At 29.1% G+C, this 27,826-nt stretch overlaps 1 protein-coding gene across 1 annotated transcript; it reads right to left on the bottom strand.

The window, feature by feature from the left end:
• Positions 1 to 446: 446 nt before the first annotated feature.
• LOC123303494 (ATP-binding cassette sub-family D member 3) lies at positions 447 to 25,865 on the bottom strand. Its single transcript, XM_044886286.1, has 6 exons — positions 25,343 to 25,865; positions 8,430 to 8,660; positions 6,414 to 7,045; positions 3,590 to 4,341; positions 3,418 to 3,522; positions 447 to 1,651 (listed from the first exon to the last, which is right to left on the bottom strand). Exons 1-6 carry the CDS (start codon positions 25,450 to 25,452, stop codon positions 1,517 to 1,519), a joined length of 1,965 nt encoding a protein of 654 aa, XP_044742221.1. The 5' UTR covers positions 25,453 to 25,865; the 3' UTR covers positions 447 to 1,516.
• Between the last annotated feature and the right edge of the window lie 1,961 nt (positions 25,866 to 27,826).

The raw sequence follows: 27,826 nt of genomic DNA, 5'->3' as shown, positions 1-27,826 counted from the left end.
CGTCTAACAGTCAATGAATGTCATGTTCGATGGGCAATTTTAACTTAAAACGAAGACTATCGCGATAGAGTTAGAAAACAAAATGTAACCCATTATCTTTGCTGGCAATTTAGCATTATATAAGCGCAAAAATTTATTTAATGCTTTAAAGTATTATATTCAAAAATGACGTATTTTCATACAAAATACAATCCCCCATTCTACACCCTTGGAAAGGGGGGGGGTGATTTTTAATAACTATTCTGCTATTCGAGGCGGTTCGTTACACCTGCAACGCTTCACCCGACTGTTAGACCTACCTTTTATGTAACTTCAGTTCTTAAATAGCCATATATACATACTTGGTTCCGCTTAGCGAGCCCGTTAAACACGAACTTTACTTCATGCTTTCTGGTGAAAAATTCAGTTTGAATGTAACTTTGTATTGGTTTAAGAAATAAAAACAATTTGTAAACATAATTTTATTTCAAGTTTCCTATTACTCCGTCACAAAAACAATCACAAAAATATTTTCTTTGATGTATCACAAAAATAAAAAATTAAAAACAAACACATAATCACAAACATTTCAAATAATAATAATAATTTGTTTCACATAATCTGAATAATTGGGAATGTTCAGTTTATGAGAAATCCAACAGTAACTAAAAAATCTGACCAAAAAGTAACATAGTACTAGCGCGAATAGCTTCTTAATTGTTAATAATTCTCCCGCATATATTTTGAAGTCCCTTCGGTAACTTGATGTAACTTTTGGAGTCGCTGATTCCGAATTTTGAATTCCAGGCTGAATTCTGTAATCTAACTAAAGATATTCTATATAAGCTTATTTGTGGGCATGTGTACCACTATCTTCTTGAAAAATTATTTTCTTCCTTCTTATGGTCTATCAAGGATAAGTAAGCGTTATATGATTTGAAAGTTTCATTCACCCCGAATCAATAGGCATACTAGTTGAAACTGTTACTGAATGCTCAAAGAAGAGGATGCATGTAAGAGAAAATCGTAGGATTTTTAATGTCTGAATCACATAAAAAATATGCTGTGTGTGCCAAAAAATAAACAAAAAAATACTCTTGTGGTTTTTATTCTAATTAAGATGAACACTTCTGTGGGTTTTTGTTTTAAATTTTTGAGATAAAAATTTTTTGAAGTGACCAAATGCTTTTTGGTTGGCTCAAATGGTATAACTTGTATATCTTGAATTGAATTTCTTCAGCAATTTTCAAGTATTTTTCTCAATAAAAAGTTATTCAAATCTTCTACCCAAAAAGTTCATCTTCAGAAGGTTAAAATGCATAGGAAAAATATGAGTAAATTCCATAAAGTTAACTATTCGCACCAGTACTACTAAATCTGATCAAACTCTCCCTAATCCATTTTGTTTTCCAATCAGTTTTACTGACATTTTGTTCACCTTAATTTGATAATTACTGTTGTTTTATGTTTTTGGAACATAAAATAATTTACTAAAAGCAATTAAAAATAATAATTATAAATTAAATTTGACTAAGCATTATGATCCAAACTGTTCAGTGTTTGCATCTATACGTTCAAATTTAAAACCACCATGTCCATCAAATTGTAAGAAATATTCGTGATGTATCCAAAGTGATCGTCTATGTGACACAGTAAATAATGTTATGCCGACCTGTAAAAAAAAACAACTTTAATCGACAAGACAGGTGATTTTTTAAAAATCTTACTGAAAAAACAAAATGCCCACACAAATCATCAAAATTCTCTAACAATTCCCGTTGTCCATTATAATTAGTCATAGTTTTGAGTAGTCCATATAGTTTTTATACCATGCATATATGTAATATGCAAGGTATACTAAGTTTAGTCCCAAGTTTGTAACGCTTAAAAATATTCATGCTACCGTCTGTCTGTCAACACAATAACTCAAAAACGAAAAGAGATATCAAGATGAAATTTTTACAGCTACTCAGGACGTAAAAATTGAGGTCGAGTTCGTAAATGAGCAACATAGGTCAATTGGGTCTTGACCCAATCATGTAAACCGTTACAGATAGAACAAAAGTTTAAATGTAAAAAATGTTCCTTATAAAAAAATAACCAACTTTTGCTTGAAACATTTCTTCGTAAACATCACTGTTTACCCGTGAGGGCGCAAATTAGGCGTAAATTGTATAGTATGTATTATATGGGAATATCAGTTATGCATATGTGACATGTATGTATATGTATTGTGATAGAGTAATCAACACTGTCTCTGCATGGTATTTCAACAATTAACTTAGTCAATTATTTGTTTTCACTTCTTTTACTTTTTTTTTTAATTTATAAAATGAATTATCGCAAATTTGTCACATTGTGAACTTTGAAGCCAAATTATAGGTGCAAAACAACATAATATCTTATTGAACAACTCGGTATACATGCCATATATGGCATGTTTATTCGTCATATCTCACTTTCGACATCTTTTTCGCATGTATATTATTGAAAAAGGTAGTTTTTCCCATTTAGAGAAGAACAATCTTGGCAGTTTGAGTTTCGAAAAAAAATTTCATCTTTCTAACGTGTATAGAACCGAAAAATGAAATTGAAGAGAGGGGAGGTCTAAGGTGTCATTATTCATTTTTCGAAGGGGTTGTAATGAAAAATGGCAATGAATTCAACATCGAATGCCTTGTAAAAAAACTGTATTTTTCTATTATATCTAGACATATTTATGATCAAACAGAGATAGAATTTACATATTTTATGTACCGGACTTTTTCTTTGCTCTAAAAAAATCAACTTTTGTTTGAAATATATTTTTCCCTAAATCTCAATTTTCGGCACCTGATTTTTACGATAAATGTTTCGAACAAAAGATATATATTTTTTTATAAGGAACAACTTTCGATTTAAAGAGTTCATTTATCTCTAAAAAGTAAAAACTGGGAGATGATTTTTAGATGATTCTGAAAATCAAAGTTCAAATCCAAGGGTTCTAAAAGATGTCCCCATTAGAGCTGAAGATTTATAGTTTAAGTAAATTATTTTTGTTTTCTAGTTACTCTATAAGATTTTTTCCGTTAACGATTAAAATGGCCCACCCTCCATATATGTGTTTTTTAATGAGTATAATAATTATTTCATAATATTTTGTCATATACTTGGCGAAATTTTATAGTTATTCTTAAGTGATCGAATTTCATTGAAAAATATTCATTGAAATTAAAAAAAAAATACTGTTGATGCATTAAGAAGCTCCTCTAGCAGATTTTAAAAGTTTTTGAAAAAAATTTAACAAATATAGAAGATTTTTCTCTCGAGTTTTTTTCTAGGATCTAGTGGTAATAGCAGTTATTACTAATTGTAAAAATTTCTAATGGGATACAATTGTGATCGTTTTTTGTTTTGTATAATATGGAGGACTAATATTATACGCTGCAATTAACTTACCTCTCGACAATATTGGTACATGCTACCCTCAACATCTACAGATACGGCACTGGTACATTCATCTAATATCGCAAATTGTGGAGAATGATAAAACAATCTTGCCATCTGCAAAATAATAATATAATCAAATGACTACATCAAACAATTTCATAAAAATAATTGAAATACTAACCGCAACTCTTTGTTTTTCACCACCAGACAATACATCCAACCAATCAGCAACCGCATTCAACCCACCTTCTCTATCAACTAAGTATGCTAATTGTACACGTCCTAAATATTCTATTAACTTATCATCAGTTAAACCTTGTTTCTTCATATCTGAATGCGTATGTGGATAAATAAGTTGGTCACGTAATGTACCCAAAGTCATGTATGGTCTTTGTGGTATATAAAACAATTTACCACGAGGTGGTTTTGTTAATGTACCACCGAATAAAGGCCATAATTCACCCAAGATACGGAACAAACTTGATTTACCACAACCATTTGGACCACAAACCAAAACATTTTGTCCGGATCGTACTTCAAATGTTAATTCCTTAACTAAAATGTCTCCATTTGGTGTGACTAATGGAACTTTATCAAAACGTATCACATTATCTGCGATAACTGTTTTACCAGAATTTGGTTTTAGTGCGATTTCATTGGTGTTTGCCGCTAACATTGTACGTTGATATTTTCCTTGGTTTAAGTCGTTTAATACTTCACGTAGTTCGGTAACACGAGCTGTAAAACCAGCTAATCGAGTCAATTCACGGCCGGCTAATACCAAACGACCAATAGCTTCGGCCAATTTAACTAACATACGACCATAAGTATAATATAAACGGAATCTTTCATTGTTATCCATGCCCGTTATTGGATGACCTTTGGTTAAAAATGGTATTGATACCGCATAAAAACCGACAACAGTTGCAATATCTGAAAACAAAAGAAAATTTTAGTTCATTCTCTTACTGACATCGCATTTACTATGTTAGCCGGCCTCCTTTTTGAAAACACGCTCAAGTGCTTTTATAACTAATACAATATGAATAGGTCAGACTATCACCAGTTCAGGCGTTTTTATACTCAGCATCAAATAACGAAAAAAAAATCAAAATATCGTAAATAAAAAAATTTAAATTACTAATACAAGGATAGTGTGTTTGCAAAGAAAGCGTTGTGGCTGAAAATGGATACGTAAATATATCTCCCTTTCAAAAAAATAGTATCAATCTACAAAAATCTTATCTAAAAAAACGCTATTTTCATAGTGTATGTAACAATATTAAAGTATACTGCCCCGAAAAAAAAAGCGTAATTAAAAAAATGGGAATCTGGGAATTTCAAACAGGTATATCTCTACGAAAAATTGGATCTAAATGAGGTATATATGGTGGACCATTTTAACGTATTATGGGTAACAGCTCGTTTTAACCAATCAAAAAATAACTTATACAAAAGTTATCAAGGACAATAAAGGTCATTTGTCTATGTTAATAACTTTTAAGCCAAAGTAAATTTTCAAGATTATTTGAAGATCAAGGTAAAACGACCTTGAAACTAGAATTTCAGGTCAAAGGCATGAGTACCGGCGCATTTTTCTGTAGCTAGTTTTCTTTCGATTAAATGGAATAATGGCATATTTTTCCGAAAGCAAACAATTTACGAAAAAATTTTTTAAATTCTATCTCTTATCCTTTTCGAGCTAAATTGACTATTAAAGCAATCCGGAGAATTACACCCAATCTGATGCCAGAACATGATGTCCCCCGCCAAACTCTGCAACTTCTGTTTAAGTTATTTGAGATTGTTTAACTGCAAAACGAGCTTTTAGCCATAATAGATTAAAATGGTCCAACCTGCATATTATCCGATAGCTTGTACTAGTTTTTGAATCAATAGCTCAAACATTTTTACCATCTCTAATATTTTATGCGCAGGGGTGAAATGCTTCGAGAATTTATTTTGTATTTTGATATGAATTTTAAAAGCGTGCACACGGTGCACTCGTATTTATACAAGAAATAGAGTATGTGAAATAGAAAAATGGAGCCCTTTCTTTTTAAAATGCGCTTATATTGATCTTTATATGAGATTTTAAGATCGAGTTATTCGCCGACAAACAAAATAGACAATTTTCACATTAAACTGGCGTTTCTCCTCAAATAATGATCAGAAATAAGCGCATTAATATCACAGCCTTTGACGAAAAATCAGTCCTTCGGAGTGAAAAAAGATCAAAATTGTTGAGTTTTTTTAAATGTTTGTGAATGGCCCGGTCCGATTGTCTGCCGAGGTTGAAAGCTTGGATTTAACATTGCTTTTTGTCCAGGTTAATACCATTTTCATGTTTAATTTGACTGAATTAAAAGTAGGATTACGGATGAACTTCCTTAATTATTTTCAGTTAATATTTCTTTCATAAGCAAAGTTTCAAAAGTTTTTTAGACTTCAGATGACTACGAAAAGGACTCCGCACGATTAGATTACTGCCTGTGAAAACTTTTTCTAGGAAAAAGAGAGGGAAGGAACTAGGAAAATTACTGTCTGTGAAACTTTTTCAAACCACAACCAAAATGTTCTTTGGATCGTTCTGATCTAAAGCTCTCACGGCCACAAAAGTAGTTTTCAAGGGCGATCAAAGTAACCCACATATTATAGTTATAATATATTATGACTACCGTGTGTGTTTGTGTGTGTGTGTGTTTATTTGTTGTTTTATGTTGTGTTGTCTTGTTAGTTAGTGTCTTGTACGATGTATCATTAGTAAGAGGGTAGCCATATACCATAACTATAATATAATCACCCATTGCTCGAAAACTACTTGTTAAACAATTTTCTGGTCGTGAGAGCTTTTGATCAGTACGATCTGAAATACACTTTTAGAGCAGTTTGAAAAAGTTTCACAGAAAGGTATTTACCTATCTAATCGTGTGGGGTCTTTTGTATGACGTGGCGTGACGGAGTAATATACTTAATTAAATGAAAAAATATAAAGTGATACTTACATTTAGCTACAATGTTATCCACAACACCCATGCACACTTTAAATTCAAGGAAACGCCGTAAATGATTAACTAATTTATTAAAACTAGCCATCAATGTGAGATGTTCTCGTTTATTTCCTTGATAGAAAGCAACTTCTTCAGAATTGGTTATTAAACGTGAATTAATATGTCTGAATTGTCCTTCTAATTTTTGTTCGGTGACTGTAAAGCCGCCAGTTGGTCGTCGTAAATGTGTTAGAATAACACCAGAAATGAATAAATAACCTAACATCATGGCTGGTGTTCGTCCACCAATTGTTGCCGTTAAACGATAAACATATATTGATATATCTAATATTGGTTTGGCAATATTTGAATATAGATCAGTGATACTTTCACAGAATTTATCAACATCTGTTGTTAATAATTGATCCGCATTGGCAATACGATTATCAATATTCGACATACGATAATACGTATACGATTTTAAATAATCATTATATAAACTATGTGTTAAATTTGTACGTAAACGTAATTTTAATTCACCAATCGACCATTTTAATATATTATTTACAATAGATACTAATGGCATTGCGGCGAAAAACTTAAATAATCGTCGTTTAAATAATTCGGAATTCATTGCTACAATTGCACTGAAAAAAAAAAATATTTTCAATCGATTTGAATATAAATATTACCAAAGATAATAAATGAGATCTCTAGGATATTTCAAAATAAATTTCGATTTTTTGCCCTGATTTAATAGGTCAATTTTTGAAATATAAAAATTCGTATTTCGACTGACAAGTAGTCATCAATGATATTCGATATTCATGATTTTATTTTTGATTTGTATTTTTAATTTTTTTTTTAAGTCAAAATCAGGTCATCAAATACTCCATAATATTGGACTATGAGAATCATGCTAATTGTACAAAGCACTAGTCACCTAATCGAAACTGATTGGCTGACGTCACAATATGAAAGGTACTTAAAACAGTATAAATTGTATGCTCATGAAACTATTAATGCGCAGACCGTCACCAAATTAGCAACGAGTAACATACACAATAAGAGTAATTAAGAATAGCTAATTCATAATGATGATGACTACTTGATAGTCGAAATAAGTATTTATATAATACAAAAATTGAGATAGGATATTGGAGCAAAAATCGAAATTAAATCCAATATAAGTTTATTATTTTTATTTTGAAAGTATGTTGGGGCCATTATGAAACAAATGGGATAAAAAGTGACAAAACCAATGAAAAACTATTTTCCAAGTTAACATTGATGTAAATGGAAATTGCCATTATTTAAGGTAGTATGGCAGTATCGAAATCATATCACCCTAGTCTAATCAGTAATAAGTTAAACCTAATAATTATTTTTAAGAAATAAAATTAAAAATTTAATTTATATGAGTTAATTTGACTAGTTCAAAGCAGTAACAACTTTCGTAAAGTTTTTGAGTTGGTATTAGTATATTATTAGTAAATATAACTAGTAAAATGTCAAATTTGTGACAGTCGTAGAGATAATACCATAGAGCTGCAAAGTCGCCGACCAAAAGGTTGATCGCAGTCTAGAGTGTACTTTATTTTCAATTTTTCTAGGCATCTGTTTTGGTAATATTCAAAGTAATGTACGTTTTTCAAAAAATTTTATCATCCTACATTCCGAAAAAGAGCTCTCTTCAGCTCTCTTGGCTATAAATATTAATTTAAGAAAAAGTCATTAATTTAAACATATGCTTGAAACTTGAAAAATAACTTTTATCGATGCATCAAGTGAAAAATGTTGGGCGTGTAGGCTCACATCTGACGTAGACATTAAACTTGACCTAACCTTTCAAGGTCATTGAAAAGCTCACTCTCAAGATTTCGACATTTGAAACTTTTTTTTGTTCAACGTTAGATAATGCATAATCACTATTTTTTTTTTGCTTTTCGAAGAATTTCCACAGTTATAAAAAATAATAAAGCACGAGTTCATTTCCTAAATTCATTGATAATCCTAGTTAAAAAATCTCACCTTTCAATTTTTGTTCCATTTTGAATCATCCATAAATCGCATAATGATCGAGCAACTAAACTTGCTGCGACCAATACTAATAAACCAGATTCTTTGGATGCCCATCCTGGTATTGCAACAGATAATATTCTTCTTAAATTTCTTAAAAATTGTTTATTTACATGCGCTTTAATTTTTTTTTCATTTTTGTCTGTGATCATATATTGTATTTCATCCTCAGGTGCAAATTTCCTGTAACAAAAAATAATGGAAAATTAATTAAACTATATTGCCAAAGGCAGGTCTTTTAATTTGAACTTTATGACTAACTAATAATGATATAATAAATAATGATTGATATTGCAATAACAACTTAATAGTTTAAAAATTGTACTTTCTAGTTTTTGAAAACTATTGCTTAAAAACTTTTATTATCCCTCGATGTTTTCTACTGAGAGTTGAAAGGGTGAAAAATGTTATCCCTAAAGTTATAAAGTTTAGAAGCGTACCAAAATATTAAAAATTATTTTATAAAAATTCTACTAAGCCCACTAGAAAGTTTATTTTAGTACAAGAGACGGCTTAAGGAGATATGCAAGGATTGAATAATACTAGGGATTTCAATAAAACTTTATAAATACATTTTTTTAATTAAAAAAGTTTCCAAAAATCACAAAAAATTCCTAGGTCATTGGGCTTTTTATTATTATTTTATCGTACAAAGTTGCCTGAAAAAATGATGAATCATATAGGTTATCCTTTTCAATTGGATATTTCTATATCAAAAAATCTAGAAAGTGTGATAAAAAAACTTATCAAAAATATTTAGACAATTTTGTAGTTTATAAATAATACCATAAAATAGTTTATGTTAAGCTAATAGTTTATGTTAAGCTATTTAGTTTATGGCAGTTTTAGCTATAATAAAATTTGTTCGTGAGTTAATTTTACATGAAAAAGGCTCTATATATTCGTAGAGGCAATCAATCCCTCAAGTTATTTGACTGAAAAAAAACTTAAAGTTTCATTACAAAAAAAGCACAAATTATTTGCCATTGCAATAGAAATGTTAATTATTTCTTTATGAACACAACAGAAAAAAATGAATGTCAATCAAACAACTTTCTTGAACGAAAAATTTCTTATTATAAATATACATATTTCTTTTATTTATTAAAATACTCGATTCATTTATATCTTAAAATATACCGTATACAGGATGGTTTTTTTAAGTTGACATATATGCTTGAAAATCGAAAAATAAGTTTTATCGTTAAGAATGCTTCAAGCAAAAAATGTTGGGTCTATAAGCGCAAATCTTACGCAGACATTAAACTTGACCTAGGTTCTCAATCACAATGAAAAAAAACAGTCTAATCCATAACTAGTAACAGATAAATGAACACTTTGAATTAGCGGGTTGTTATTGATTTAAAAAAGTAACATTTTTTGTTCGAAATATTTTTTCGCAAACCGTACAGTTTAGACAAAAACGGACTGAAAAGTTTTCCCCAAAAATTGTTTTCCTGTATGCTTTCTACGGAATAAAGAAATTATACGAAAAAAGTTTTCTAATAAAAGTGGTTTGTTTTTCTATAAGGACCATTTTTGTTCAAATTGAATAAAGAAACGCAAAAATCTGATATATAGTTTCTTACAGGTTATTTTTGCTATCAATTATTGTCTAAACTAGTCGCTTATAAAAAAATGTTTGTGTTTTTATAAAGAACAACATTTTAATTTGAAGTGTTCGTCTAATGTTTTCAATTATGAATTAGAGGAAGGTTTTATTGAACTGGGAAACTTAAATTGAATTCAATACCTGTATAAGTTGTGTGCCGTTGAAATTAACATTTTGAAGTATTTCCTCGTTTCCTCCTATTACATTTATTTTTCGAGTTTCACGCATGCGTCAAATTAAAAAAGGCCATCGTGTATTGACTATGTGCATGAAGCCAAGTGGCGCCAACTAGTGGAAAGTGTAGAACTATATGTAAAAAGAGCAGAAAGTTTTTTGCAATACTTGTTATAATTATTATATACTAACGCCAAAAAAGGTATTGTAATTATTAAATAAACATTCGTTAGCTATTTCAACTCGTTCTCAATAAAAATGTGTATTAAATGTAGTAAAAAAGGTATTGTAATTATTAAATAAACATTCGTTAGCTATTTCAACTCGTTCTCAATAAAAATGTGTATTAAATGTAGAAAAATGAAATAGTATTTAGATGTGTGTTAAAAAGAGTACACAATATTTTACAACCACCATGTGGAATTGGTATCATATTTAAACAGAAATGTAACAAGGATACCAAATACACAAATATTAAACACTATATATTAAAGAGTGATAACAACTAAATAAAGATAACATTATACACAAAATGCACTAAAAATCTTTATTTTACACTTAAAGATTGAAGTCGATTGAATATTATAAAGTATAACGTTAATTATTAAACAAAGACGCATATATTAACATCGTTATATTTTGTGTCCTTATTTTGATTATAAAAATTTATTGAGAAAATAACATTAATAATTTTAATATTTAAACTGAGATTAAATAGGTAGAATTCGAAATATTTACCAAAGTATAATACTAGTATAATATAAATACACTATACAATATATACTACATTTTGTACTCAATATATTAAAAGTAGTTGTCAATGTATTTTCAATGTACATTGTCGGCGGCTGGCGTGTAAATAGTTCGGCATTTTTCCGTCGGCGCGCCACGTGTATTGCCAAACCTAAGACCCTCCCCCTTGCACATAGTCCATAAGTTGTGTGCCGTTGAAATTAACATTTTGAAGTATTTCCTCGTTTTCTCCTATTACATTTATTTTTCGAGTTTCACGCATGCGCCAAATTAAAAAAGGCCATCGTGTATATTCATAATAAACAATACTGTATTTTTTATGTCGTAGAGTAAGTTTTTTTGTGCACACAAATTCATCTTTTCATACTTTTATTTTCCTGGGCTACAAAGTGCAATTAATTGTAACAATTTTAAATAAATGCACATAATTATTAGTTTATTTGCTAATAACATGTGATTAACGCTTATTTTAACAATTTTAAAAAGTGAAAGTAGTTTAAAATATTTAAAATAATTTGGTTAATATATATAAATCACTATTGTAAGGAGAATAATATTTATAATTGTTTTTCATGCAGAATAATTTTAGGAATATAATTTACAAGCTTGATATTGGGCATAAAAGTAAAAAACACTGCTTTATAGCCTCCACCTCTCTTGATGTGCACAGTTTTCAATTTTGTTAAATGTAAAATAGTCATAATTCATTGGGTATGTCAGAAAAGTTGGCCATGAATGGTTTGACAATTACTATTTTAAATTTTTACAGAATACTTTAATTTAATGATGATTATAGATCTGTTTCATTTATAATCATGATTTTCAACCATAAATTACAGATTTCTGTAAAAATTTAAAATAGTAAATGTCAGATTAAATTTTATTTTTTTTAAATATATCTTTATAAATTATAGCTCATGTGTTATTCTGAAGTATGAGCTATATTGCTGTACAGTTTCATTAAAAACCATTCGCTAGTTTTAGAGTGAAAGCGTAACAAACAAACAAACATACATCCTTACTTTCGCATCATCATTTTGAACCATAAATTAAAGTATTCTGTAAAAATTTAAAATAGTAATTATCGAACCATTCATGGCCAACTTTTCTGATATACTCAATGAATTATGACTATTTTACATTTAACAAAATTGAAAACTGTGCACATCAAGAGAGGTGGAGGCTATAAAGCAGTGTTTTTTACTTTTATATATATATGATAAACAAAAATAATTTAATTTTTAGATTTATAACAAGTAAAGCAGTAAGTAGATGTAAAATTTTTGATAAATTAACTTATACAGTAGAATCTCGATAACTTAAACCTCGGTAACATAAAAACCTCTGTTACTTCAAAAAATACTATGTTCCCTTCCCATCAGAGCCCAAAACCTCTATAACTTGAAAGACGCAACCTCTATAACTTAAATAAATAATCTCTGTATAGGCCCTCAGTAACTACATAGAAACATGTACATACCTGTATATTAACTAGGGTACATAGAAACATGTACATACCTCTATATTAACCTTTACCTAACATAGACACTTGATAACTTAAAACCTCTATATATAGATATTTTAAGTTATAACTTAAAATATTTTGTGTTTCCCTTGGACTTTAACTTATCGAGATTCTACTGTATTTCAATAATCAACACAAAATGAGAAATTGTTTTTTGCATTTGGCGTTTTGGCGTCAAGTCTTTTGATTTTCGTGTTAGATTGGCTTCATTCATCATATAAATTAAACATAAAAAGAAAAAAAAATTCCGAGTAAAAAAGCTTCGCGAAGAATCCTTAAACCAAGCCTAACGGCAAATTAGGGCAATAATATTTTCTCATCTCTTTTAATATATTGTGTATCACGACGAGTAAAATGTTTGCATATTAAATTTTCGCATGCAAAACGTGTTCATAGGTTTTTGTCTATATTGTCTAGAAAGATTGGAAAGTGAATAATAGTTGGATCGAATGACTATTTATTTACTATTTAAAAAATTAAACTTTCATTTTCTTTATTACATTAGTTAAGTAAGCACTTATTTGTTAAAAAATTTACAATGACTCATTAAATAATAATAATAAATAATAGTAAATCCATAAATTTTTTAAATCACATAAGAACCGTTATTCATACAATGATTACACATAACACTAAATATTGAAACATTAGTTAAGTCTCCACTAACTAGCTGGCATTTGTCAAAACTAACTGTAATGTTGATAGGGTATTCTACTATATTTGTAAAAGTGCCTCAAAATGTTGATTTTGCTAATCACACCAGAAATTTATTTCGGAAAAATACACACACGCTTACTTGCCAAAAACTTAAATTAAATTTTAAACCTTTTTTAAACTGTCAAAAACGTGGGCATCCAATTTGGTGGTGTAATATCGGTATCATTATACGAAATAACACAGATAAGTTTGACAGATATATTCATAGACAACTAATTATAATAAATATAAATATTTATTATCTATGGATATATTATACGCAGCTGTTAACACTAAACTAACTGATGGTCTATGGTTCATACCGATATGACATCACATCAGGGGTTGCCCGCGTTTTATTTAATGTGATATACAGTTTAAAAATAACGATTTTTAATTGTAATATTATTGTGCTTTTATGACTCGAAATCAGAATATTTCAGTATATTTTTACGTAAATTTTAACTTTTTTGTTTCATAATTTATTTTTCACTATCGAAAGTACTCTATTGCATACGTTAAAGATATATTTAATTATACATATTTGTGTATTTATGTCTATCGCACAGGAAACGTCGATTGTTAGTAAGAATTGTTTCTTACTAGACAGAGTAAAAAAACCAAAAACATATTTTTGTTTTTTATTAGAAAGAGTTAACTATGCCCTGCTGTGGTTTAATAAAAGTTGATGAACGTAAATTAATTTTAGTTTAAGGTACTACTATATTTTCAACTTTGATGATGAATTTTGTTATAATTTCATGAATGTAGACGAAAAATAAGAATAAAATTTTTCTGCCTTGATTTTCGAAATATCAAAAGATAAATAATTAAACAAAATTTTCAATTTTTTGAATATTATTCCAGATATCGAAAAATTTTATTTTTACTTTTCAACATCAAAATTGAATATCTATTTTTTTAAAGTGTCCCAATTACTGTGCTCATACATCCTTAATTAGTCGGGAACCACGGTTCTTTTTTTTTTTTATTTTAAACAAAAATAAATATCTGGATGACCGAGCTTCGCTCGGTTATTCGCCAATAGATGTCAGCAAGAGTCATATTTTTCACTTTAGACTACTTAAACGCCTCCTTTTTGTTATGTTATAATTTGCATTGTATATCATTAACTACGTTATACACCAATAGATGTCTGATGAATTTTTCATGAAAAGACGGATAAAACGTCATTTCTGATAAATGAAACCTTGTTAGATCGACTTATCGCCCCAAAAAACCCCTACATACTCATTTTCATGAAAATCGTTGGAGCCATTTCCAAGATCGTTGATATATATATATATATATATATATATATATATATATATATATATATATATATATATATATATATATATATATATACAAGAATTGCTCGTTTAAATATATAAGATTTATTAAGGTTTTAACTTTAATTTAAATAGTTTTTTTTAATATCCACCGACTAGTTTTGGAGAAATATATGAAAACATATTATCCATCTACTGTTATACCAAAAAACCAATGTTAAATATGCCTAGTTTTGAAGTTTTTATTTATTTAAATAATCGCGTAACCACCCCTAAAATTTTCAAAACTAAATTGGATTTAGTCCAACATCATATAAAAAAAATTGAAATTAAAATAAAAACAATAGACCTTTTTCATGAAAAATTGAAATGCTTTTTGTTAATTTTTATGAAAATATGGGTCGAGTAGAACCTGTAACTCGAAAATTAGGCATTTTTAACAATAAAAACACTATGAAAAAAATTGTTATAAAGTCACGATATTTGAAATAATTGAAAACGATTTTTATTGGTTAGTAGCCTGTGATGTCAATTACTTAGAATTACATACTTTCAAATACTGCTTTTACATAGTTTGCATTTTTGTTAATTGAATACTCGTTTATTTTCAATTTTACACGAAAAAATGGTCAGTACCAAAGTTTTTTGAAATTAAATTTCCTACAATTTTGGTTCATATCAATTTTTTCTAGGATCGATATTTTTCGATTTAGACCCAAAAAAAGGTGGTCATGAATTCTTGTTTGTTTAATTTTACACGAAAAAGGGTAATTTTTCAAGTTATTTGAAATTAAATTTCGTACAATTTTGGTTCTTATTGTTATTTCGATTTACACCTGAAAAGAGGTGAACGTGAATTTTTATAATAAGCCTTACGACTTATTACGGGGCTGAGTAAAAAAAAAGTTTTTCTTAAATAAGACAAATAACATACAAATAGTATAATGAAATGAATGTAACTAACTCATTAACTATTACACAAAAATAATTTATTTGTTCGTAGCGTTAGTTTTTGTACAGCATGCCGTTTTTAGTAAATAATTGCGAAAAATTTGTAGAAAAAGTAAAGTAGAAAAAAAAACAGCTCGAAGACATTTCCTACTCTAGATTTTTTGGTAAAATTTGATAAAAATAAGCTCTCGTTTTTAATCATCTTGAATATTTACTATTGATTTAACAAAAATCAGATATTATTCAGGAAAATTTAAAGCAAAACAATTTTATATAAGCTTTATAAATAACCTGATATAAATTAATTATATAACAGTAATTAACCATATTATCGCAACGATGAATCAATCATTTTTGTCATTAAATATGTTACCTTGTAGATAAGCTAATCTTATCTATTGCAATTCGAGGGTATCATTGACTTCATTGAGTATATAATGTTTTATGCAGGGTACATTAATAAAAAAAACTTTTAACAAAAATAAAACCGACTTCAAAAGAAAAACTTTTCCAAAACAAATTAATATGTACTAAAAAGTAAAAAAATAACGAGAATATAATGTAGTTAAAATTATTGTTATTTTTGGAGTCGGTGTCAGCCAAGCTAATGTAGCAAACTGTTCTGTCAGAGTTGTTTCCTTGGCTGACACCGACTCCAAAAGAATAATTCAGAATAAAGATAAAATTAAATCACAATGTTCTGAAGGATAAGGAAAACTAAAACGTGTACGTTTATCAGAATATCTTAAACTTGAACAGTATTTGCTAACATGGATCAAGCAACTTCGTAACAAAAACGTTCCGGGAAGTGTACCGATGATTAAAGAAAAGGCACAAGATTTCGCGCGAATGCTCGTAATTTTTCATAACTCTTGTAGGAGCAAAATTTTTTTGGAAGAAAGTAACGCCGTTGATGTTAACAAATGTAGCCAATGTATTGAAGACCTGCCAGTTCTTCTGCGCAATTATTCTGTTGATGATATTTTTAACGCAGGCGAAGCGGGTTTGTTTTATAAGTGTCTATCCGATAAAAACTTTCCCTTTAAAAGGTAAAGAGCGCGTTGCAATACACCTGGGTGCTAACATGTCAGGAACTGAAAAGCTGATTAAAACTCATTATTTTACGTTATTTATTTAAAAATCGCACTTCTTCAGTTATGGATGTATATCTGTATTCTGACATCTATTAATGGAACCCTCTGTAAATGAGACAGACATTTCTGTATATCTGGATATCTGAGACACTGGGTTAGTGGAATACCCCTATGAGTGAGACAAATTTGCAGGTCTCACTTAACCACGTTCCACTGTAAATGGTATAGAAAAGTCAAATTAAAATTATTGACAAATAACAATTAATTAAACTTGTTACATTAGATTGTTGTATTAAATGTAAATTAACATAATTACATTTAAAACATGTATATAATCTATAGACTTAGTGTGTGTCGTTACTATGGTAGCTCCATGAAATTAAACTCATGGACGAGGTGAATACCAATGAATTTCATCTAGTAAAGGATTCAACTTCTAAAAACAAAAATATTTGTATGATGGTATTAAATGCACGTAGCAGAGGGTACATAGGAGTGATGTGCCAGTATCAGCGGATATTCATTACATAAAAGATCTGTGCTCCTATCTATTTCTTTTTAGCGGATGTTCTACGGATTCTTTGTATTTTTTAATTTTTTAATTTATAAGAAATAGAAAACTAAATTAACACCAAATTTACAATATTTAGATAACTTTAAACTGAGAGAGAATGTACATTATTCTATAAAAAATAATAATCGATACAGGAAAAGTATATTTTAATTTATTTTTTTATTCCTGTCCGACCTAATTTAAACTCGCTTACGCACTTACGCATCAAACGAAATTTGCAGCTATAAATAAATTCGTATCCTTATCGGAGAATCTAAATTTTTGCCGAATCGACAAATTACTGGTATATAGTACTCGATATATGTATAAACGCATACAGCAGAGAAGAATCCAAATTTTTTGCCGATTCGACAAATCACTAGTATATAGTACTCAATATACCATGTGTGTTTGTACCATCTAGGCATATACATATCTGTAGTATGACAGAATACATCCGTTTAGTAATGCATCTAAGTGAGAGGTATTATATACATGTATTGAACATTACTTGAAAGACGCTTGGAGAGTGGGAGTTTTTTAGTTACAGATAACTAGTAATAATATTTGTATGCAACAAAACTCCCACTCTCTGCATGCATACAACAGAAGATCTGTCTTATCGTATCTGTAGTCTTACAATACTTGTATATAATACCTCTCGCTTAGATGCATTACTAAACGGATGTATTCTGTCATACTACAGATATGTATATGTCTAGATGGTACAAACACACATGGTATGTATAAACGCACACAGCAGAGCAACATCATTTAAATGTATTCAAGGTGAAATTAGTAACACAGATAATTATTATATTATATAAACAAATACATAAATATATCATATATTTATACATTTATATGTTTATAAAAAAATTTCCGCATTTCATATAAAATTATACCAGGTGTTGTCTTAAAAAAATATCACGTAACTTCTGCTCTCATTGTTAGTAAGTTGTACAGGAAAACTACTATAATTCGAAAAAAATTACTTACACTTTAAAACTTTGGTTCAAGTTTCTTTTTATTAGGTCAAAGTTCATGAGGGGAAAAAAGAGTTTGAAGTTATTCCGTACTCGGAAACATCTTTAGTGGGTTTTTATTTCCAACCAAAAATCGGGTTTTCTCTTTTTTTTTCGGAATATATTGGATTTATAAAGAAAATATCCCCCAAAAAAATTATTCCTGAAAAAATTATCTTTAATTTGCCGTTTTATTTAATTTTTCGGTAAATATTTATCAAAATATAGGACCATTTCTTTATGAGAAATTTAGCATATTGATATACAGGGTAGACCATTTTAATCTATTATATATAATAGCTCGTTTTGCAGTTAGCCAATCAAAAAATAGCTTAAACAAGAGTTGTAGAGTTTGAGCGGAGATATCATGTTCTCACATCAAATTGTCTCATTTCCTCCGAAAGCTAACGATTTTTGAAAAAATGTTTTAAATAAAATATGTTAATTTTTTTATGAGGATCAACTTTATAGTGTTCAACTCTAATTTATAGTGTTATTCTATCTCTTACCTTTTAGGATCTAAATTGACTATTAAAGCAATAAGCGCGGGGCCTATGTCCAATCTGATGTCAGAACATGACACCCCTCCCCCCAAATTCTTTAACTTTTGTTTTAGTAATTTTTTGATTGGTTAATTACAAAACGAGCTACTAGTCATCATAGATTTAAATTATCTACTCTGTATCAATGAACACCTTGATCTCATACTACGAACCAGCGCATAGTTTTTGAATAAATATAATACGTCATTTGTAGTTGTAAATTTTTTATTCCAAAGTTAGAGGCAGATTAATTATCCATAAAGCAAAATAGGCACGTTCCTACAGATAAGTCTTTAAACAAACATAAAATTACCTGTGAAGTATGCAAAAAATTTCATATTTACATTTATTCAAATGGATAATTAGAGAACCAGGCCAAAAAAAATCGTTGAATTTAAGCTGATCAACTTAGGATTGGTTATAGTAGTTGTGTACACACCCATACTGCGGTCAATCAAGCGAACGATAGAACAGGGGTCAGATATATGCAATCGAAACGGTAATGATTTCCGTGATATTTAAATGAATTTACTAAAGCTGAAAATTGTTATACAGATTGTATATTGCATATAAATAACAGATATGACAGTTAGTCAGTTAAATATTAGAACAGGGCTGGTCAGTCAGCCTTTATGCATGTATAATGAATAAATGAGATTTAATTATGATTGAGGTGGTATTAAAGTGAATTTATTAAAGCTGAAAATTGTTACACAGATTGTATATTGCATATAGGTAACAGTTATGACATCCAGTCAGTTAAATTTAAGAAATCTCATTTATTCATTGTATATACATAAGAGCTTACTGACCCGTTCTAGTATTTAACTGACTGACTGTTATAACTGTTATTTATATACAATATACAATCTGTATAACAATTTTCAGTTTTAATAAATTCATTTAAATACCACGGCAATCATAATTGAATCTTATTTATTTAATGTACATACATAAGGTCTGACTGACCAGCCCTGTTCTAAAATTTAACTGACTGACTGCCATAACTGTTATTTATATGCAATGTACAATCTGTACAACAATTTTCAGCTTTAATAAATTCATTTAAATACCACGGCAATCATAACTGAATCTTATTTATTTATACTAGATACATAAGGGCTGACTGACCAGCCCTGTACTAACATTTAACTGATTGACTGTAATAACTGTTATTTATATGCAATGTACAATCTGGACAACAATTTTCAGCTTTGATAAATTCATTTAAATAATAAATACCACGGCAATCATAGCATATATCTGACCCCTGTTCTATCGTTCGCTTGACTGATCGCAGTATGTATGTATACACAACTACTATAACAAAGCCTCAAATGATCAGCTTTAGTAAATTCAACGAATATTTTTGGTCTGGCTCTTAATCCAGTATGAAAGTCTAATTTACACGAAGAAAATATGGAAGAGAAAGCTCGCAGAAGATGAATCTGCCGAAGACACTTCTTCATTATTATCTGATCGGGAAACTTCGGAGTGATAGTATATTCAGTAATTATAGACAGACTTGTGGTTAACTTCAAAACAGGCGAGAATTATACAAAAATCTGTTTTGTACACGCGGTTATAATAATTTATACATATATAAAAATATCTTCGTGAATTTTTTTAATTATATGATTTGAAATTTTAACAGATTATTCATATGAATTATTCTTAATAATTTATTTTTAAAAATTAATTTAAAAACAGTTATTCAAAAACACTAAAATTTAAATTTACACAAAAATTTGTTTCAAAGCATGTAAATTTAAAAAAAAAAAAATTCAGCAAATTAGCTTTCTCTGCGTTTTAGCACTCTTAAATTTCGGAAGTGTACAAATTTTTTCGATCTGATTTCGAACAATGGAGCTGACTTTGTCCAGGTATATTTTAGCCTCCTAAATCCGACTCTTGAGTGTAGAACTTTCGAGGAACATACGAAATTCTATTGTTTAATTTTTCCACTAGAAATACTTATATTAATATTATTATTTTTATATTTGCAATATTTTTCTAAAACCTTTATTTTATGCGAAAAGTTTTCTATAATATTTCTTTTCAATAATTTTTGTTATTAGCAAGTAGGGATAATTGATGGCTTTGTAAATAACTTTCTTTTTTTACAAGTTTTTATTTAGAAAATAATATTTTCTATGAGACACTCAGACACGACTTTTGGTAAAAGCTTGCGGCGCTTCGAACCATTCTTAATATTTTAAATTGAGCGCCCCAGCTTTTACTAATACACGTTTATGAGTTACTCATAGAAAAAATATTTTCTACTTTTTAGTACAATAGTCAGTCCATCGATATATTATTATTCTATTATTATAAATTTTAAATTTTAGTTTCTAAACTAAAATAAGTAGTATAATGTGAATTTAATGAAAATTAGAGGAAGTTTTGACTAATGTAGTTCCTATATTCGGAGCTAAATGAATCAGAAAATATTTTGCTTATTGTTTCGTGTTTGTGCCTAATCCATAACCAAATTTAACTTTAGTTGAACGAATACAAAAATTTGATGAATCAAAAAGTTTTTAGCCTGCCCCCTAAGCACCATGCCTAATAGGACTTGCCTGAATTGACCTCTTTTTCATTAATACTTTTTAGTAAGTTTATCTACCATAATCAGGCCTAAGTGACATAAATTTCGAAATTTCGGGCTCAATATTACGATTTAGTATACTTCAATCAATCAATAATTAATAAGATCTTTCCAATAAATTCTAAACGGCATACGCGATCAAATTTTTCTTAGCAGTTGACGAATCTATTATTCAGACTAATTTTTAATGTCGTTGAGGAAAATCGAAAATTGTTGAGGAAAATAGAACTTAATTTACACTTCAATCGCCATTATCCCATCGTGAGTAAAAACTGTTATGAAAAATGTATGAGTATAAAATTAGCAAATAATCACTTTATTGTAATGCGTTATTTTTTAAATAAAATTACAATAATTTTAAAGGTTGAAGCGAATTTGGACAAAATATTAAATGACTTGAAATTTGAAATACAAACAAAAACATAAATATATATTGTTTTAATATTTTAGAGAATATATTGCCGCAGGCGTAATATCCTCCATTTATTTAAGATCCATAAAAATTAAAACAATTCACACATTCGGTGTGTTATAAAATTTTATTAAGTACAGTAGAATCTCGATAACTTAAACCTCGGTAACATAAAAACCTCTGTTACTTCAAAAAATACTATGTTCCCTTCCCATCAGAGCCCAAAACCTCTATAACTTAAAATACGCAACCTCTATAACTTAAATAAATAATCTCTGTATAGGCCCTCAGTAACTACATAGAAACATGTACATACTTCTATATTAACTAGGGTACATAGAAACATGTACATACCTCTATATTAACCTTTACCTAACATAGACACTTGATAACTTAAAACCTCTATAACTTAAAATATTTTGTGTTTCCCTTGGACTTTAACTTATCGAGATTCTACTGTATAACCACCCAATTATAAACAATTATAAAATAGATCCCGACAAATGCAAAGTCATTATATTAGGATATTTGTATTAGATGATGAATCAAAAGTCGTTTTGCACATCTAAAGCCAAACACTATATGAGTGATTCCATGAAAAGGTATACCATAAATGGGAAAAAATATAACTGTTTTTATACCATGTATATATGAAATATACATAGTATATTAAGGTTAGTCCCAAGTTTGTATCGCTTAAAAATAATGATGCTAGGAAAAAAATTTTGTCATAGGTGTTCATAAAATCACCTAATTAGTCCATTTCCGGTTGTCCGTCCGTCTGTGGACACGATAACTCAAAAACGAAAAAAGATATCGAGCTGAAATTTTTACAGCGTACTCAGGACGTAAAAAGTGAGGTCAAGTTCGTAAATGAGCATCATAGGTCAATTGGGTCTTGGGTCCGTAGGACCCATCTTGTAAACCGTTAGAGATAGATCAAAAGTTTAAATGTAAAAAATGTTCCTTATCAAAAATTAAACAACTTTTGTTTGAAACATTTTTTCGTAAACATCACTGTTTACCCGTGAGGGCGCCAATTAGGCGGAAATTTTATAATATGTACTATACTTGATTATCAGTTATGTATGTGTCACATGTTTGTATGTGTAATGTGATAAAGAAATCAACACTGACTATGCATGGTATTTCAACAATTAACTCAGTCAATTGTTTGTTTTCACTTGTTGTATAGTACTTTTAGTTTTCAATACTAAAAGTACCTAAATGATATTTTTATACTATGTAATATATATCAAGATTCAAGGTATACTAAGTTCAGTCAAATATTGATGCAACAAACAAAATTTTGGTATAGGAGTTCATGAAATCACCTAATAAATTCATTTCCGGCTGTCCGTCTGTGGACACGATTTCTCAAAAACGAAAAGAAAAACTAATAATTGCATTTAACATATTAATGCATTTGGCCGACAGTCAAATTTAACTATGTTTAAAAAGTGATATAAAAATATGAGTAAAACACAATTTAGTACAATTACAGCATTAGTGATGTGCCGAATATTCGCATATTTTTTAACATTCGCAAGGAACGATACGAATTAAAAATGACAAGATTTATAGTTTTATTTACTTATATTTGGATAAAAAATGATTTTGTAAATAATTGAAATAAATACAGTAGAATCTCGATAAGTTAAAGTCCAAGGGAAACACAAAATATTTTAAGTTATAGAGGTTTTAAGTTATCAAGGGTCTATGTTAGGTAAAGGTTAATATCGAGGTATGTACATGTTTCTATGTACCCTAGTTAATATAGAGGTATGTGCATGTTTCTATGTACCCTAGTTAATATAGAGGTATGTACATGTTTCTATGTAGTTACTGAGGGCCTATACAGAGATTATTTATTTAAGTTATACAGGTTGCGTATTTTAAGTTATAGAGGTTTTGGGCTGTGATGGGAAGGGAACATAGTATTTTTTGAAGTAACAGAGGTTTTTATGTTACCGAGGCTTAAGTTATCGAGATTCTACTGTATTAACAAAATCATAAATTCATAAATTGCAAAATTACCCCAAACTTCACTAATATGTGCTTTACTCAGCATATTTTTATATCGACTTTTAATCACTTAAAAATAAAAAAACAAACAACCTTCCTCCGAAATAAGAAATATCATTTTTTTGAAAATTTAAATCTTTTAAGGAGGGAGATTTTAAAGTCATTGATCTCAAATTTATGATTAAATTGATTCAATTTTCAACCCCCCCCCTCTGTTAGCTTACATTAGTTGGCCCCCAAAACAAAAATATCGTTTTTCGAAAGCTTAAGGCTTTTTAAGACATGTTAGTGGTATAATTTACCTACTTATATGTAAGTCAAAAGACAGATGGTCTACTTATGTAAGTTAAAAAGAAGGGGTGAAAATTGAATCAATTTGTCTTAACTTGCAAAAAAAATGAATGGTCTATTTCATTTTGAGACCCCCGAAAGGGAGGGAGAGGTCCATAAAAGAGTTTATTAATAAAAATATCTTGGACATTGACTTTCTTTTTAAAATCTTCCTAATCTTAATAAATCTAAGTTATCTTATTTACTTTAAAATATAAACCCCCTTCACCCCTTCAACCCGATGGCGCGGGATTAAAACTAAAAAGTTTACCTTTTTTTAGGATAATTTTCTAAAGCCAATGCAAAAAAGAGCAAGTCAATACACCCAGCAAAAATTTTTTTCGTAAGAATAAAAAAATTCTAGGTTCGTTTATTGTACTAAAAAGTAATAAAAGTATTTTAGATAATGTATAAAAGAAAAAGTGCAATAAATTTATCATTAAAATTTTTATCTTATCTTTCCAAAAATTTACTAGTCAATAATATTAAACTTTGTTTGCAGGTAATAAATATTACTAATATATAATCTCATTTATTGGAACACATAATGTAATACATATATTAAAATCATGTTTTCAAAGATCACGTGATGTTTCATAACAAAATCAGCTTAACCAGATTTTAGTACTTAGCAATAAAATTTTACAAAAAAATTGTTTATCATGGAGCAAAGGTTCAAAACTGGAAAATTTAATTAAATGTCATTGTATTAATATTAAATAGTTTTTACAATTAAAAATTTGTTTGTAATAAAATGGAAATTTTTTTGAATAAATTAGATTTTTATTGCCTAAATAAAAAGTTCTAAATATTTTTACTTCCTATGCAAGAGTTTTTTTTTTACAAAGATAGTAAGTAAATAATAACTCTCACATAATTATGAATCACTGAAAAGGATTATTTAAAAAATATTTTTATGATAATTCAATTTATTCATAGTAATACAAAAAAAAAATCATTTAAAATAATACATTGCATTGTTTAAAAAATTCCTATTTAATTTAAGGAAATTAATTTATTATAATATTCAAGGTTAATGTTAGGTTAAAGGGTAAAAAAATTTAATTAACAAAATTATGCTGTGTAATTGTTTAATTCTTATAAATAATCATTTTTCCAGTCGAATACACGCAAAATAACAAAACAAAAAACAATCTAAGACAATATTTGCATATACAAAACAAAAAAAAAACTGTATGCCTAGCAAAATTTAATGTGGGTATTATGCAATTATATTATTTAAAAAAAAAAACACATTGTATGAATTACTTACTTAGTTCTTTTACTTCGATTTCTTTGTATTAATGCCCAAATAACTACGGAAAATCCTGCCGCACTTAACACATGATTACGATTTATTAATTTACTAATATTTGGTGCCATTTTTTAAGTGTATACCTAACCACAAATTTGTTAAACTAAAATTTACAATATTTAATAATCTAGTTATTTATAAAAATTTCATTCATTTAATTGTTTTGTGTTTAAAATTGTTTTAACTTTTTATCTCATGTCTGCGATTTATATCATATAAATTGTTAAAGTTTATTATTGTACTGACAGTAAATTCTAAGTATGGTTTATTTTACTATATCACAATGAAATAATAACATATTATGTTTGGTATATGATTAGTACATATACACTGGTACTGGTGACTGTCAACCAATCTAATCGTGGTACAGAGTACAATCACCACACGAACAGCAACAGAGAACAAACTCACTATACAATTTAGTGTACTATAACTATTCTATTGAGAAAGGAATAAAATAGTAGTACTAGTACCTACACTAATGCTGTATTTAGTAATATTAAACGAGTCTCACATTTTTTAAATTTATTTCCAAATACTCACTTAAATTATTATTATTATATTTTAACTACTGTAGTGGGTAGGGGAGAGTGTTGTACCTCGGATCGTAATTTACATTTATGTTTTTTTATTTTCATTATAGAGGTGTAATTATCGCCATATCAACAGTTTTGTTTTGTGTTCAGAGGGGAAAATACTTTTATGTACCATCAGGGGTGGGCTAGATGTTGTGCTTGGTGTGCCGAACTCGAAAATTTCCACTCCGACTAAATTTTATCTCATGTCTGCAAAATCTGCCTCTGCAATCATTCATCGGAAATGCGGGGACGACTGTATCGGAATCGCGTTAGCATTACTTCAATCCAATCTGTGTTACGTGTGTTACGACGTCTGCCTCTGTTTTTATTCGTCTCTTTCTAGAATTTCATCTTGTAGAAGCCGCCGTACATAAGCTGCGATTTCCGACCATTTTTCTTCACGTTTTAGCACGTGGATTACTAAGCTTGCCGACTTTTCCTATGTCTATGTCTTCCTATGTCTTCCTACTGGCTCTGTTGTGTTTCCAACGTTCATATACGAAAAACGTGTGCTCAGCGTCGTCGGTTTGATACGGGCAGTACTTGCTCTTGGGGGGGAGGGGTTGGTGAAGAACCAATTTGGAAGGTACGCTTTAAATTGAACTTTAAACATGAGCCGTCAACATCTGGGTCAGGAAAAAGTTTGTCTTCCCGTGATTCTGGGTAAGCCAAACTTTAATGTTCGGGATCAGCCGTTTTGCCCATCGGCCCTTGTCACACATCATCCATCTTTCTTGCCACTCTTTCAGCGTTTTCGTCTTCAGTTTTGCTCTGGCTTCCTTCGTGTTGTTGCTGCTAGTTTTGAGGTCGTAGAGTTTTACCCTCTCGAATGCTAGAAGGTCGATGGGCGCCGCCCCTGCTATAACTAAGGCAAGAGGGACAATCCTAATAATCCTTTTTTCTCCCTGAAATAAAAAAAACTAATGCTCGGAGCGAGTACTGTTCATTGTAGATTTGTTATTTTCAAATCTATACGCGTGTTTATGCCAGTGTTTTTTCTACAATAAAGGGACCGTGTAAATTTGTTAGTTACGAAACTAATATACATGTCATCCTTGACTCCAGGAGTCAAAATCGGCATAAACTTTCCCAAAGCTATAGTATCACCAAAAAATTCGGTTCGGAGACCAAAACTTTGTTATCTGAACCGCAAAAAACAAAAAATTAATGTCTTTACTATATAGAAATAATCTCTTCTTATAGCACCATTATTCCTAAAAACAGTGTATTTTTTGAGAATTTAAATATTATAGAATCCTTGGTACAGCTCTATAATGTACCATTGATCTTACCCTGATGTACATATGTCAACCTAATAGTGTAACTTCCATCAGATTGTAAACGAGTTACAAAAAAAACACTCCAACTAATACTAATTCAAGCAGTGGCGTAGCGAGCTTAACTCGCGCTCGAGGCACAATATTTTTTAGCAACGACGCCCCCCCCCTTCCCATTCAATTCATAATCATATCTTATGTGAATATACTCGCAAATTAATAAATAAATAATGTAAAATAAATAAAGGCATAGGTTCAAGCTTCTAGGCTTTAAATTTGAGACAAAAAATGTAATTGAGAAAACAAGACTAGATTTTGAAATGTATATATGATCATCTAGAATTAGTTCAACCTTGAGAAAACAAAGTACGTTTTTAAAGCACACAGTTTAATTTAAATGGTTTGATCTTTTAATTCTGCTTTAAAACAACTTAACTCCAAGAAACGAGAAGAAAGAATGACGAAATTTCAAAATTTTGACCTATAGCACCGATTTTGATGAAAATTTGTGATTATGATTTGTTCTCCATCTAGATCAAAAATTATATGGTGCCAGGTGGTACTTTTTGCCAGGAGGTGGTAACCAC

Source organism: Chrysoperla carnea, chromosome 1, assembly GCF_905475395.1.
Source record: "Chrysoperla carnea chromosome 1, inChrCarn1.1, whole genome shotgun sequence".
Classification (NCBI taxonomy): domain Eukaryota; kingdom Metazoa; phylum Arthropoda; class Insecta; order Neuroptera; family Chrysopidae; genus Chrysoperla; species Chrysoperla carnea.
The sequence above is the reverse complement of the archived record's forward strand: the minus strand, read 5'-3'. Positions and strand labels throughout refer to the sequence as shown.